The following is a 13,834-nucleotide window of genomic DNA, read 5'->3' on the forward strand; positions in this document are numbered from 1 at the left end:
ACCTGGGTCCTTAGGTGTTGTAAGCAAGCTCCTTAAACTGCTAAGCCATTTCTGCAGCCCTTTTAAAAGTTTTTATTTATTTATTTGAAAGAGAGAGAGAGAGAAGCTCTAGCTTTCTTTTCATACTATTCGTATGTATGGTGTACTGAACTGTGACTGTTAAAGCATTCATACATGAAGTCCTGACTCCCAGCACCTCAGAATGCAACTATTTGGAGATAAGATCTTTAAAGATGTAGTTAAAGTAAATGAAGAAGTCATTTGGGTAGGCCCTAAAGTACTGTGAATAGTACGCTTACAAGAATAGAAAATGTGGACACAGCTATAAATAGGTAGAAGGCAGTGTGAAGACTTAAGAAAGATCCAATCTTCTGCAAGTCTAGGAGAGAGGCTTGACACAGATCCACTCACATTCCTCAGGAACAAATAGTCCTACCTGCACCTTGATCTGATACTTCCAGCCTCTAGACTGAGAAAATAAAATTGTTTTGTTCAAGCTATCCAGACATTGTTACAGCAACTGTAGGAATCTAATATAGCATGGTACCTCTTTCTTGAGCCAAGATATGTAAAAATAAGTTTCTTGTTGACAGTGTATAGTTGAGTCATATTTTTATAATTATACTGCCAAAATTTATACAATTCACATTTTAAATAGTTATTGATATATTTTTCTTAATATCTATTATGGCCATAATGTTTTCTATTCATTATATTTATTCCTTGCTTCTGTTTACTTCCCTCTTCTTTTGTCTTCTCTGGTGTGGTTGCTCTAGAGTATGCAACATATTTCTATAGTTAATCTATTTTCAAATAACTTTATACCACACTGCATATCTTCTAATAGAATACTCCAATGACCTCTCTCTTATTTTTGACACACTTCTGCCATCCAGCTTACTTATATATATATATATATATACTATACTCATTCAAATATTGACACTAGTATTATTTTAAGCACAAATTTGAAAGGTTGAAAAGCATTGCAGGGCAACAAGACAAATGAACTCCAGACACATGTGCCACTTTGTGCATCTGGCATGGGTAGTGCAGAATTGAACCTGGGCAACCAGGCTTTGCAAGCAAGTACCTTTAACCAGGGAGACATCTCTGAAGCCCAAGAGTTAATTCTTCTTTCTTTCTTTCCTCTTTCTTCTTCTTCTTTTTTTTTTTTTTTTTTTTTTTTGAGCTAGGGTTTCACTGCAGCTCAGGTTGATCTGGTGGAATTCACTATGTAGTCTCAGGGTGGCCTTGAACTCACAGTGATCCTTCTATTTCTGCCTTCCAAGTGCTGGGATTAAAGGCGTATGCTATCACGCCTGGCTCCAAGGGTTATTTCTTAAGGAGTAAGCAAAAACAGCATTTGAAGAAGAGAAAATAATGGTTGTAAAATTAAATGCAACTTAAAAAAAAATTCTAGCTTCTTACTGTTGGTATTTGGCTAAAAGAATATACTATGTCCACCAAATTGCACTCTGGACATTTATATTTGTGTTTATGCCCGTATATTAGTGAAATTGTCACTTCTGGTTAGAGAAGCTTCTCTTTTCAGATGGTGGTGACTACTGAGGCTACTCAAAATTCATGAACTCAGGGCTGGAGAGATGGCTTAGTGATTAAGGCACTTGCCTGAGAAGCCAAAGTACTCAGGTTCAGTTCTCCAGTATCCATGTAAGCCAGATGCACAAGGTGGCACATGTGTCTTGAATTCATTTACAGGTGGCTAGAGGCACTGGCACACCCATTCTCACCCCTCCCACTAATAAATGAATTTTTAAAAATTGAAAAAAATATCATAAATTCACTAAGAAGTGACAGTTGAGTGTTCAGCACTAAGACATCTCTATCACACCTTCCAAGGCAGAGGGAGCATTGCAGAAGAGGTGGTAGAAAGAATATAAGAGCCAAAGGATGTAGTGGAGTACTTTGGAATGTTGTTTTCCAGACACAAAATGGTTGGTGAATTCATGCCCCCACAGTGAAAACGATGACATCAAAATAGAAGAGGGACTACTTGGAAATAAGTGAGAGTTCAGTGAAGGGGGATTTGGAGAGGGAACAAAGGAGAGTGTTGGGAGGGGATTATGAAAAACAAAGGAAAAGGAAAACAATAAACAAAAAAATCTTAGCTTTGAATTTTTATACATGTACATTTATGTAGGAGTGAGTGTGAGTAGAGGTCAGGAAACTAGAAAGGAACTTATGAGAAGAGAAAAAGAAGCCTTAAGAGAGAGAAGTGGGGTATGATATAAAAGTGGAAAGGGGAATTTTAGAGATAGAAGGGTACAAGGGGGAGGGGGCAGGGACATGGGGAAGGAAAGTATGTGTGGGATGGGCTAATCACTGAAATCAAATATCTATGAAAATATCATAGAAATCTGTTACTTTGTAGGCTAACTAACACATCAAATAAAATGTTTTATTATAGAAACTGTAATGGGATTTTGATGGTAGTTTAAACTAATACTTAAAATTAATTTGAGGGGGGCTGGAGAGATGGCTTAGCGGTTAAGCGCTTGCCTGTGAAGCCTAAGGACCCTGGTTCGAGGCTCAATTGCCCAGGACCCACGTTAGCCAGATGCACAAGGGGGCGCACGCGTCTGGAGTTCGTTTGCAGTGGCTGGAAGCCCTGGCACACCCATTCTCTATCTGTCTCTCTCTCCCTCTCTCTGTCACTCTCAAATAAATAAATAAAAATGAACAAAAAATATAAAAAAATATTTAAAAAAATTAATTTGAGGGCTTTCTCTTCCAGGAAAAAAAAAGCATATTATTTTTCCATACAGTTGAGTTCTTATTTGTATCCTGTATGGAAATAGAAAGACAACATCAAAAGACTTTGTTCTCAGACAGGAGTTGTATGTTATGCCTGTTATCTTGTATGTGAGAACCTACTTCTGGCATTGCTGTCCACATTTCCTCATGTCCTTTGTCATTCCTTCCTTCCCTGGGCTCCACCCAGCCTCTCAGTTCTTCACTTATCAACACAAAATTATTGCTATTTTTGAAAGGTAATCTTCTGTCCTACTTGATTTTGTGTGCATGTGTGTGTGTGCACACATGTGTATCCATGTGCGTATGCATGCCTGCACACACATGTGCATATATGTGTGCCCCATGCATGTGGAGAACAGAGGTAGACATGGATTGTCTTCCTCAATCTCTCTCTGTTTTGTTCATGGAGGCAGGATCTCTCTCTTGAATTCAGCTCACTGATTTGGCTAGTCTAGCTAGCCAGCTTATCCCAGGGAGCTCCTGTGTCCTCTTCCTCAGGGCTGAGATTACAGCTGGGCTGTCACACCAGTATGGGTTTTACACGGGTGCTAGTAGTCCAAACTCAGGTCTCTCACTTGACAGGGGAGTTCTTTACCAACTGAAACATCTCCCCAGCCTTCAGTGGACTTTTAAGTTGGTGATTGCCATGTAGGAAAGCTATTTCTCTACCCTGTTGAACTTGTTTCAGTTCATTCTCAGAGGTTCTGCTACCAGGAAAGACCAAAATGTATATTTACTGCTTTGCTTCAGTTCACATTGGATATCAGGAGAACATTATCAAGTAGCAACACACCTGCCTCTAACAACTTCATGGCCCACAGCAAGAGTATTTATTTAGAAGGTCACACACCATATATCTAAATATTGAAAGATTTTAAATTGAGCTAACCAACTGTTAGAGTAGCAAGTTTTATCTTCCTGTGACACAACTTACTGATGACAGACCCATGCACATGACCACATAGCAGACTGATTCATATTTAGAATACTTAAGTGCCACAGGTCCCTACTGTACCCGTGATCTCCTTGAGAACTTACCACCAATCCCCTTACTTCAGAAGGTCTCGTTTAATGGACTCTTTAAAAAATTGTTTCCCACATTATTCCCCAACACTTTTTATTTTCCTCCTTGGAATTGTACTTTGATAACCAACCACCCCATTCCTTGAACTTATTTGTAACAACCAGCATCCAGTATACTCCCAAAGAAAGTCCAATTTGCTCAGTTAAGTGATGTACTTTGTTTTAGAAACTGCTTTCAGGATGTTTTAGTAGCTTAATTTTCTTTATTTTATTTTATTATTATTTTTTATTAATTAGTTTTTTTATTTATTATTTATTTATTTGAGAACGGCAGACACAGAGAGAAAGACAGATAGAGAGAGAGAGAGAGAATGGATGCGCCAGGGCTTCCAGCCTCTGCAAACGAACTCCAGATGTGTGCGCCCCCTTGTGCATCTGGCTAACGTGGGACCTGGGGAACCGAGCCTCGAACCGGGGTCCTTAGGCTTCACAGGCAAGCGCTTAACCGCTAAGCCTTCTCTCCAGCCCTATTAATTAGTTTTGTACTCAGTAAATACAGTCAACTTGGTACCATTGTTAGCTTCCTCCATGTCCTATCTGCTCTTCCTGGGACCTTAGTTTTCTGTGGCTCACAGTTTCTCCCTCCACTTCCATTCCACTGGTAGACTTTAAAAACTGGGCTTCAGGGCCTGAGGAGATGGCTAAGTGATTAAAGACACTTGATGGTGAAGCTTGCCAGTGGGGGAGTTCAAATATTCCTGCCACCTACATAAAGCCTGATAGGCTTTTCATTGCAGCAACAAGAGATTGGCATGCACACAAGCATATACACACATACATAAATAAGTAAATAAATAAATAACTGAATTCCATGGAGATATTTAAGAACATTGAAAACAATCCTATCAGTGGATCTGAATATCGAGGCACAGCACTTTTATAAGGGTTTCGGTCTGGAGATCAGGCCATCCAGAGTGGAGCAGTAGTGACCTGCATGAACTTCAAAGCCAGTCCTCTGCTTGCTCTTGCAGCGGCCAGCCGGTCCAACCGGAATAACTAGGGAAGGAAATTAGGAAACCCAGTTGGGAGTCCAGCTCTATCTCAAGTGGGTTAAACTGGAGTGAGTCACTTCCAAGCTTTTTGTTGAGCTCAGAGTCATTGTCTATAAAATGCAATAAGAGCAGAGGCGTCAAGCACTCCACCAGGCTTTGGAAGAAAGTGTGCGGTTCATCTGAGCATTCTTATCGTTGCCTGAAATTAAGACTAGCTCACCTGCCCTGACCACTCATGGCGCTTTGGAAGGTGGGAGAAGGCACACCTTTCTGAGCTTCACTTCCCACGCGTGGAAAGTGATGAGAACACAAGGCAGGCTCACCACCACCACCAACAAAAATCTCAGAAAAAGGCAGGAAAAAACTGGGCCCTTCCCAAAGTGGATTGTCTTAATACACAGCACACAAGAAGACCTACAAAGCGAGTGTGTGATCTCGTTCCTTCGGACTCCAGTGTCACATTCCCACAATGTAAAGCCAGGTTACTTTTTGAAATGATCTTCCCAGTCCAGAGAGCTGCCCATTTCATTTGCACGCGCAAACCATACTAGCCAGGGGAGCCTGTCAACCAGCAAGGACGGTAGGAGGCATAGACCCGCCCCTGGCGACGCCCCGCCCCTAGCGACGCCCCGCCCAGGCCTGCCCGCGCCTGCGCGCTACGCACCGACCGGCCTCCAGCGCCCGGGCGGGAGGTAAGGGGCTGCGGCGGGCGGCGGCCTCGGGCGGGGTTGGGGGGCTGGGCCCGACCCATCACCGTGGGGCGGCTCGTCCCCGCGCGCGAGCGAGGCAGGCACGGGGTGGGAAGCGGGGCGCTGCCTCGGAAGCGCGAGCGCCGTGGCGGCCCCTCCCGCTCGCCGAAGTGGCCGAGCCTCCCCGGGTTCCGGCTGGGGGCCGCCCGTTCCCTGTGGGTGCCTGGGGGCCGCGGCCGGGCCCGGGCCGCCGTGTTGATGGCATCCCGGGGTCGCGTGGTGGAAAAGTTTCTCGCGCCCGCCGCCCCGCGCCGCGCCCCGCCTCCCCGCGCTCGGTGTCCTCCCGGGCCGTCGAGGTCGCCGGCACCTGAGTCCCGGCGCCGGCCGGCCCATCCGGGTCGGGTGTGGGGGCCGCGGCGAGGGGGGACGCGACGCCCACGCCCGGGGCTCCGGGAGAGGACGGTGAGGGCCAGCCTGGCGGCCAGTGCGCGGGGCTCCTCCCCTCCCGCGGGGAGCACCTCGACCGCCCCTCTCCTCCGGACGGCACCCCGCGCGCCCCGCGGGGGCTCCAGGCCGGGGAAGGGCTTCGGTGCTCGCGGGACCTGGGGCTGTCAGCGACTTGGGACGTTCCCAAAATAGAGCCGTGCATCCAAATCTTTGAGTACGTTTGCCAGCACGGGAGCACGAAGATTCGGGTAGCCATATTGTTGGCTGTAAGCACTAAATGATCAAGTGTGTGCAGTCCTGGCACCTCTCACAGCCCACGAGTGAGTGTGTGCGAAGATGACCAACAGTCTGTCTTCTTGGCTTTGAAATGTTTCTGCCTCCCACGAGACAGGAATTCTTGCACACACGCAGAACTAAAGCTCACTTTGAAATGATTTTGTAATTACAGAAAAGTTGCAAAAGTAATAGAAAATTCTCTACAACTTCCCTCAGGATTAACATTTGTTACATTCCCAAGTATAATACAGTCATTGAAAACAAATTTAAGACTTCCTGAATATCCTCTGATTCAATTCTTCTTATAGGATAGGAAGGTCCTTTCTGTATTCTTGGATAGAATCTAAGACCCCCCACATTTCTGTGTCTTGACATGGCTCCACAATCTCTAAGTCTTTTAGGATAGTTTCAGAAACCTTGGGTCAGATAGTTAGCAGTGTCTCTCAAAAAGAAGATTGTCCAATAATTCGTAGAGGTTAGATTGTTATCATATATATATATATATATATATATATATATATATATATATATATATACACACACACACACACACATACACAACCTTTTCAGTTTATGCTACCAGGATACAAGATAGGTCTTATTCTTGTGATGTTGTCGATATAAACTTAGTTATGTTTCTGTTATTTTGTTATTCATTTCATGCATCAAATTGCTTCTGCCTTGACCTTTAGTAGGTCTTGTTGTTTTTGCTGATTTCTGTACCCCTAGTGTTTCCCCTGCCTCCATTTAGCATCCAACCACTACGCCAAGGACTTCCCTCCCTCTCTCCTTCCAGAATGGTATCAGATACCAACATCTGTGGTTGAGGTGGACTCATTGCTACTGGAGTTGTCTTTATTTTCAGAGCCTCATATAGAAGTCAGCAATATATGCATATACAAGCCCATGTATAAAGACGAGTATTCATTTCTGTGTTTATATGAGTGTTCTTTAAAAAATAAAGTGCAATCCAGTAACACTGATTCTATTCTAGTGTTACCAAGTTCATTCTGGTATTACCTTCTGTTGTAGTTTTTTCTTGTGACTATGAGAAATCTGACTCTCCTCTTTTGTGAAATATTTCCTTGTTTGTTCAAGCCTAGTGCATGACATATAGTCATTCAGGATTTCTAAACTATACCCCTCAGAGACACAAGCATACAACAAGCATACGGTATATTTTTGTCTTTAGCCTTAAACTATTCAGTTAAAATACTTTTTTTGTTTTGTTTTGTTTTTTAGGAAGGGTTTCATTGTAACCCAGGCTGACCTGGAATTCACTATGTAGTCTTGAGTGGCCTCAAACACATGACCATCCTCCTACCTCTGCCTCCCAAGTGCTGGTATTAAAGTCATACACTACCACGCCTGGCTAAAATATGTTTTGTGAAGTTCCTTAGGCTACTACTTCACATCTTCACATGTATAATGCAATCTTATTTTGCTAGGCTTCACTCTTTGTTGTGCACAGTTCTGTGGGTTTTGACAAGTGCAAATAGTTGTACATATGATCACATGATAATGATAATTCTATCACCCAAGTATTTTGTACATTTTTATTCAGTTTTTGCTTTTAAAATTATTTTTATTAATTTAGGAGAGAGAGAGAGAATGAAGCAAATAGACACACAGAGAAAGAATGGGTGTGCCAGGGCCTCCAGCCACTGTAAAGGAACTCCAGATGCATGTACCGCCTTGTGCATCTGGCTTATGTGGGTCTTGGGGAATTGAACCTGGGTCCTTTGGCTTTGCAGGCAAATGCCTTAACCATTAAACCATCTCTCTAGCCATTATTTTTTATTATTTTATTTTTGAGAGAGAGAAAATGGGCACACCAGGCCACTGTGAATGAGCTCCAGATGTGTGTGTCCCCTTGTGCACATTGCACGCTTGCATCACTGCATCTGGTTATGTGGGACCTGCAGATTTGAACATGTGTTCTTAGCCTTCGCAGATGAGTGCCTTAACTGCCAAGCCATCTTTGCAGCCACCCCCTTTATACATTTTTTAAATGTTAAAGATAATTTAACACCCTTACAGAATTTTGGGAAATTAGGCATTTTGTTCTTAGAAATATTTCATATGGGTGAGATCTTAATGAGAGTACATTTTTATTCTTGTGTTTTAATTATATTATAAATATATGTCAACTTTTGACTGAAAAATAAAAAATGCTGAAATTTGCTTTCACTCTACACTTAAATGCACCTCTAAACCGCATTTTGACATTGAACTGGGATCTTCCTGTAACATTTCACAAACATTTGAGCTATATTTTGATATGGTGTCCTATTAAACAGCCTTTTTTCAGTATCATCTTTGTGTGTGTGTGTGTTTGAGTGCCTGGTATGCCTTTGCCTGTGCATGTTCTTGGGTGTGGGTGTGTTATGTATGTACATGTGTGCATGTGAGGTTGATTATTTTTCACTTTACTTACTGACACAGGTTCTCTCACTTGGAGACAGTGCTTTCCAGTTCAGCTGGTCTAGCTAGCCAGCTTGCCCTGGAGATCCCCTGTCTGTGTTTCTGGAGTGTTAGAATTCTGGACAGGCCACCATCCCAGCTGACATGGTGTAGATACATGGATACTGGCAATCTGAACCCTGATCCTCACACTTGCATGGCACCCACTTTAGGTGTCAAGCTATTTCTGCACCTACAATAACATCCCAATGTCCTCAGTTACTTAAATGTAATGCTTTTGCTTTGGTACAGGAATTTCATTATAATTTTTAAGAAATAGAAGTGATAGAGAAAAAAGTTAAATAGATGGAAGGAGAACATGACTTTGGAAAGTCTCTTAGGAGGTTTTTGGGGCAGATTGTCTTCCTTGGGAAATGGTCTCTGCTGAGGTAGTGGGTTTTCCTTGTATGCACAAAGCTGAGAGGCAGAGGCATGTGTAACTCTGATCTGGAAATACACTTTTGGAACTCAAGAAAGGAAGATTATAACACTATAGGGGAGCAGTGAAAACAAGAAAGGTAGTCCATAACAAGCGATTGTTAAATACACTGGTTAGTGGGGGAAAAAAGGCGGAATTATTTGAGTTACATCTCATATAAATGATGTGTTTAGAGGCAGATGAATATAAATAGGCATCTAGACAGGGCCCATCCTTGCTTAGCTACTAATAGAAATAGGGAGGTAAGAGTTGGATATATAGATTACCTTATAAACATTTTCTTGTTTGAATAATAGGAAAGTGTTGGAAGTTTCTGTTCAAAGAACATGTTGCAGTTGGTGTTAAAAATATATTTATTGCTGATAACGTACAACAGGGAAAGTCTAAAGGCAACAGGGCTGTCCTGTGCCATGCATATTGTGCTGTTTGATTAGACTAGTGAGGATAGAACGGTGAAGAAGGGGCATGTGAAGACATTTTAGTTCAGGTAGTATTTACTGTGCAATGTGGGTGTTCAAACATTTTACTGAAACTATAGTAGGCATCAAGATTATATAAACTACATAGTAGGGAAGCACAAAAGGCAGCATGGTAAACCAGACATGCTAGTGTTAAATAAACAATCAATGCAGTTTACATATAATAGATTTTTTCTTTACTTTTTTGAGGCATGATTACACTATGTAGTTCACACTGGCCTCAAACTCTAGAATCTAGAGTTTTGGAGGAAATTCCTGCGTCAACCTCCTGAGTGCTCATACTACAGGTGTGTGACCCCATGCCTAGCTATAAGAGAATCTTACAACTGAGTAAGGAATGTCCCTGTTGTAAAGCACATGTATGCCATGAGCTGATAATTCAAATAAGAAGATGTGCAAATGGCCAATAAACTAATCCTGTCAGTAAGGAATACAAATGAAAACGTGATACCATTTTTCCATTAATCAAATGTCTAAGAAGTAAATTGGGTAATTGCTGGTGAGAATGTAAATAGTCACTACCTTTGTGGCATTGTGGCAATTTTAAATGTGTGTAATATTTCTATTTCCACATATTATTTTAAAGAAATAATCATAGGAGCAGTAGGGATTTATGCATGAGAGTAATTACCCTATAATTTACAATAGCCAAAAAGTAGAATCAACCTAGATAGCTAACAGTAGACGATTAAGTTATGAAATGTACATAATACTGTGCTGCTAAATGTGCTTACATAATTGAAAATCTTATACTTGGCAACATTTTTATATACTTAACCATGTCAGCAAAAATAAACTTTTTTCATTCCCCACTCATTCAGTCTAGTAAGTATTCATTACTCCTGGGTAGTCTACCCCTTTGGTTAGTTTTCTTTATTAGTAAAATATGCCGTTTAAGATAGTTTGTAGCATTTTATATTTTGAGGAGAAAGAGGTGTATTCAACCTTTCAGAAAATATTGATCATGTTACCTGCCAGATTCTGTAAAATAGTCTAGAGGTACCAAGGTCTGCCAGCATTAAAATATATGCATATATCATCTGCTTTTAGTATTTCTCTTAATGAGGAGCTCAGCAACAAACTCGCTCAGTCTTTGCATGTCTGAAAATGATTGTTTTGCCTTGACAGTAAATAATAATTTACTTGAGTATATACCACCTCCCTAAGCACTTTGAAGACATTCTTATCTTTTGATATATTGCTTTGATGAAGAGTTGGTGCTGTTTTTTGAGGCAGGGTGTTGTTTTCATGTTTGTCTTTTATCTCTGGTTTGCTTTTTATCATTTTTTTGTCCTTGATGTTCTGCAGCTTCCTTTCCATTTTTTTGTTCTTGTTTCTACTAGTTGGATCTTACATCCTAATTCTCCCATATTCCCTGAATAATTTCTTTTCATCGTTTTCTGTATTCTTTTATATTTGTTATTGAGCTTTTCATTTTCCATATGTGCCCTTTATCATCTTTTACAAATAAATACTTTTCTTCCTTTCATCCTCATCTGCTATGGATGATATCTTTCATTCATTAATTCTCTCTTCAGCTATGTATGGTCTCCTGTTTAGCTGATCTTTTGTGATTTTCATTCCAGGATTTTTATTAATGTTTTATAACATTATCTAAATTTTTAAGAGTATACCTTCATTTATGTCTTTCAAAAAGTCTGTTCCTGTGCTGGAGAGATGGTTTAGTAGTTAAGGCACTTGCCTGCAAAGCCTAAAGACCTAGGTTTGATTCACCAGTTCCCACATAGGCCAGATGTACAAGGTGACACATGTGTCTGGAATTTGTTTGCAGTGGCTAAAGGCCCTGGTGCTCCCATGCTTTCTCTTTCCTATATCTCTCCCAAATAAATAAATAAAAAGTTTATTCCTTCTGGTACATGCTTGAATATTTAAAAAATACACTGAACATTGCTTTTCATTTTGAATCACTTTATTTATTATCTTATTCTCTCTTGGTCCTTAGTGGTAAATTTTTCTTTTTGGTTGATCTGGGGGCTGTGTCTTGAAAGCACACTTCTCCATGTATTGCCAGGTCTTATTCCTACTGCAGCACAGTTTCACTCTTTGTAGTGCCTGGAAATTTTCCTTGTGAGCTTGTATCATCAATGCCTTGTGAACAAGTTCCTAGTAGAGGGTGATGAAAGGAGTCTTTACAACCAGGGCTTCGAGTATTTTGCCCATGTATGAGAGGAGAAAAGCAACATTATTTAAAGTGCTAGTTTTTGATGTTTGGGGACAATAATTGATCTCTTTGTGAATCTGAAAATGATGGGTTCTGACAACTAAGTCTCACAGAGTCAGTATGTGAATCTTATCTCTGTGAGTACTGGGCTAAGGATCCATAACATGCTTAACTTTTTTTTTTTTTTTTAACTGAGGAGGTTGTGGCCAAGGAGATGACATGAAGGCATAGCGTTCAGCTGTGTTTTTCATATCATATTTGTCTAGCTAAGCAGTGAGTACATTATTCATATAAGATCTCTTATAAGGGCTGGAGAGATGGCTTAGCGGTTGAGCACTTGCCTGTGAAGCCTAAGGACCCCGGTTTGAGGCTCGATTCCCCAGGACCCACGTTAGCCAGATGCACAAGGGGGCACACACGTCTGGAGTTCATTTGCAGTGGCTGGAGGCCCTGTCGCGCCCATTCTCTCTCTCACTCTCTGCCTCTCTCTCTCTTTCTCTTGCTCTCAAATAAATAAAAATAAAACAAAAAATATAAAAAAGCCTTTGCTTTAAGGTCTCTTATAAGCTTAAATGTATCAAATAGATGTTTGTAAAATTTCTCCAGCTAAAGCCAGGATGGAACCCTGGAGCCTGCTCTCTTCCAGCCCCAAGGCACATGCCGGGTCTTTCTGGCTGGCTGATAGATGCCTGCTGGTGAAGTAGAAGCAGCGTCTGATTATAGTCTCAGGAAACCTGGTTCTTTCTATCAAATGTAGGCAGTCCTAATCACTTTGCTAGAAAGGAAAGAGAATATTTAAAGGCACCAATGAGAAGAGTTCTGTGTTACAGTGTTTTTGAAGTACATTATTACATAGTTACAGTATGATGGCCTTAGAAGTGGAGTTTAATACAAGAAGAAAATATAAAAATGAAATTTTTCCTTCAAGTTTGCCATTTGACATTTTTAAAAAGAAGACTATTCTTTTTATCATATACAAGTGAATACTCCTATTTTTAAAAGGTGTTTACATACATACATGTGAAAAAGATTGTAGGAAATATCCATCAAAATGTAGAGTAGTAACTAAGTATGATGAGATCATTGTTAATTTTATTTTATTCTATTATTTGATTCATGTTTTCAAAACAATTTAAAATAGGTTTGGAAAGTGACCTTGAAATCCTAACCCTCCTACGTTTAGAAGCTGGCTACCTGAGCTAAAGTGACCCTGTCTTAAAAAACCAAAACTTAAAAAAAAACAACAACTTCTAGAGTGACTATGTATTACGTATTACTTTCACAAGGACAAAAAAAAAATTAAATGCATGGTTTCATAAAGAAAGACCAAGCCATTCAAATTCAGCATTGGGTTGAATACATATTTAGAGTCAATTGTAAGCTCCTTAAGTGACTTTAAAAGAATATTGAAATAATAATAAATAAAAATAATAGTGGAAACTGGTATAAAAACATTCTTAAAGAAATATTTCCCCTTTAGGTGTCTCTGTACATGTGAAGAAGACAGGTGTTGCAAGTGGAAGTGACACAACCTTTTTAGGATGTCTGAAGATGAGGAAAAGGTGAAATTGCGCCGTCTTGAACCAGCGATCCAGAAATTCACCAAGATAGTAATTCCCACAGACCTGGAGAGGTTAAGAAAACACCAGATAAACATTGAGAAGGTGAGCCTTTCCACTTCTATCACAAGAAACAGTTACATAACTGGATTTACATTTGTTGTGCACTTTGGCTACATTGAAGATACTAGGCAAGAGGCCATGTTAGAATTCCTCAGTCCTGTTGATTTAGCTGCATTATTCATTTGTAAGCTGTTCTTTCTGTTCTACAAATACACTCCTCATATATTTCTTTTCTAAGGAGGGGGCATAGGAGTAGAGGCTAAACCTCTTTAATTGTACATGTTGAAGTTTCAGATAGTAATTAAATTCAAACTGTTTGATAGTAATGGGAAGGTGGGGCATTTTGGATAATGGATCTGCCTTAATTTCATTCACCCCATGGCA

At 40.6% G+C, this 13,834-nt stretch overlaps 1 protein-coding gene across 1 annotated transcript in view; it reads left to right on the forward strand.

The window, feature by feature from the left end:
* The first annotated feature begins 5,508 nt into the window (after positions 1 to 5,508).
* Positions 5,509 to 13,834, forward strand: part of Stx17 (syntaxin 17) — a 53,059-nt gene continuing 44,733 nt past the window's right edge. The window contains exons 1-2 of the mRNA XM_004656960.2: positions 5,509 to 5,545; positions 13,309 to 13,492. Of these exons, the coding sequence (XP_004657017.1) occupies positions 13,370 to 13,492 (123 nt within the window). The 5' untranslated portion in view covers positions 5,509 to 5,545; positions 13,309 to 13,369. The remainder of the gene's footprint in view (positions 5,546 to 13,308; positions 13,493 to 13,834) is intronic.

The sequence above is a fragment of the Jaculus jaculus genome, chromosome 1 (genome assembly GCF_020740685.1).
Source record: "Jaculus jaculus isolate mJacJac1 chromosome 1, mJacJac1.mat.Y.cur, whole genome shotgun sequence".
Lineage (NCBI taxonomy): Eukaryota > Metazoa > Chordata > Mammalia > Rodentia > Dipodidae > Jaculus > Jaculus jaculus.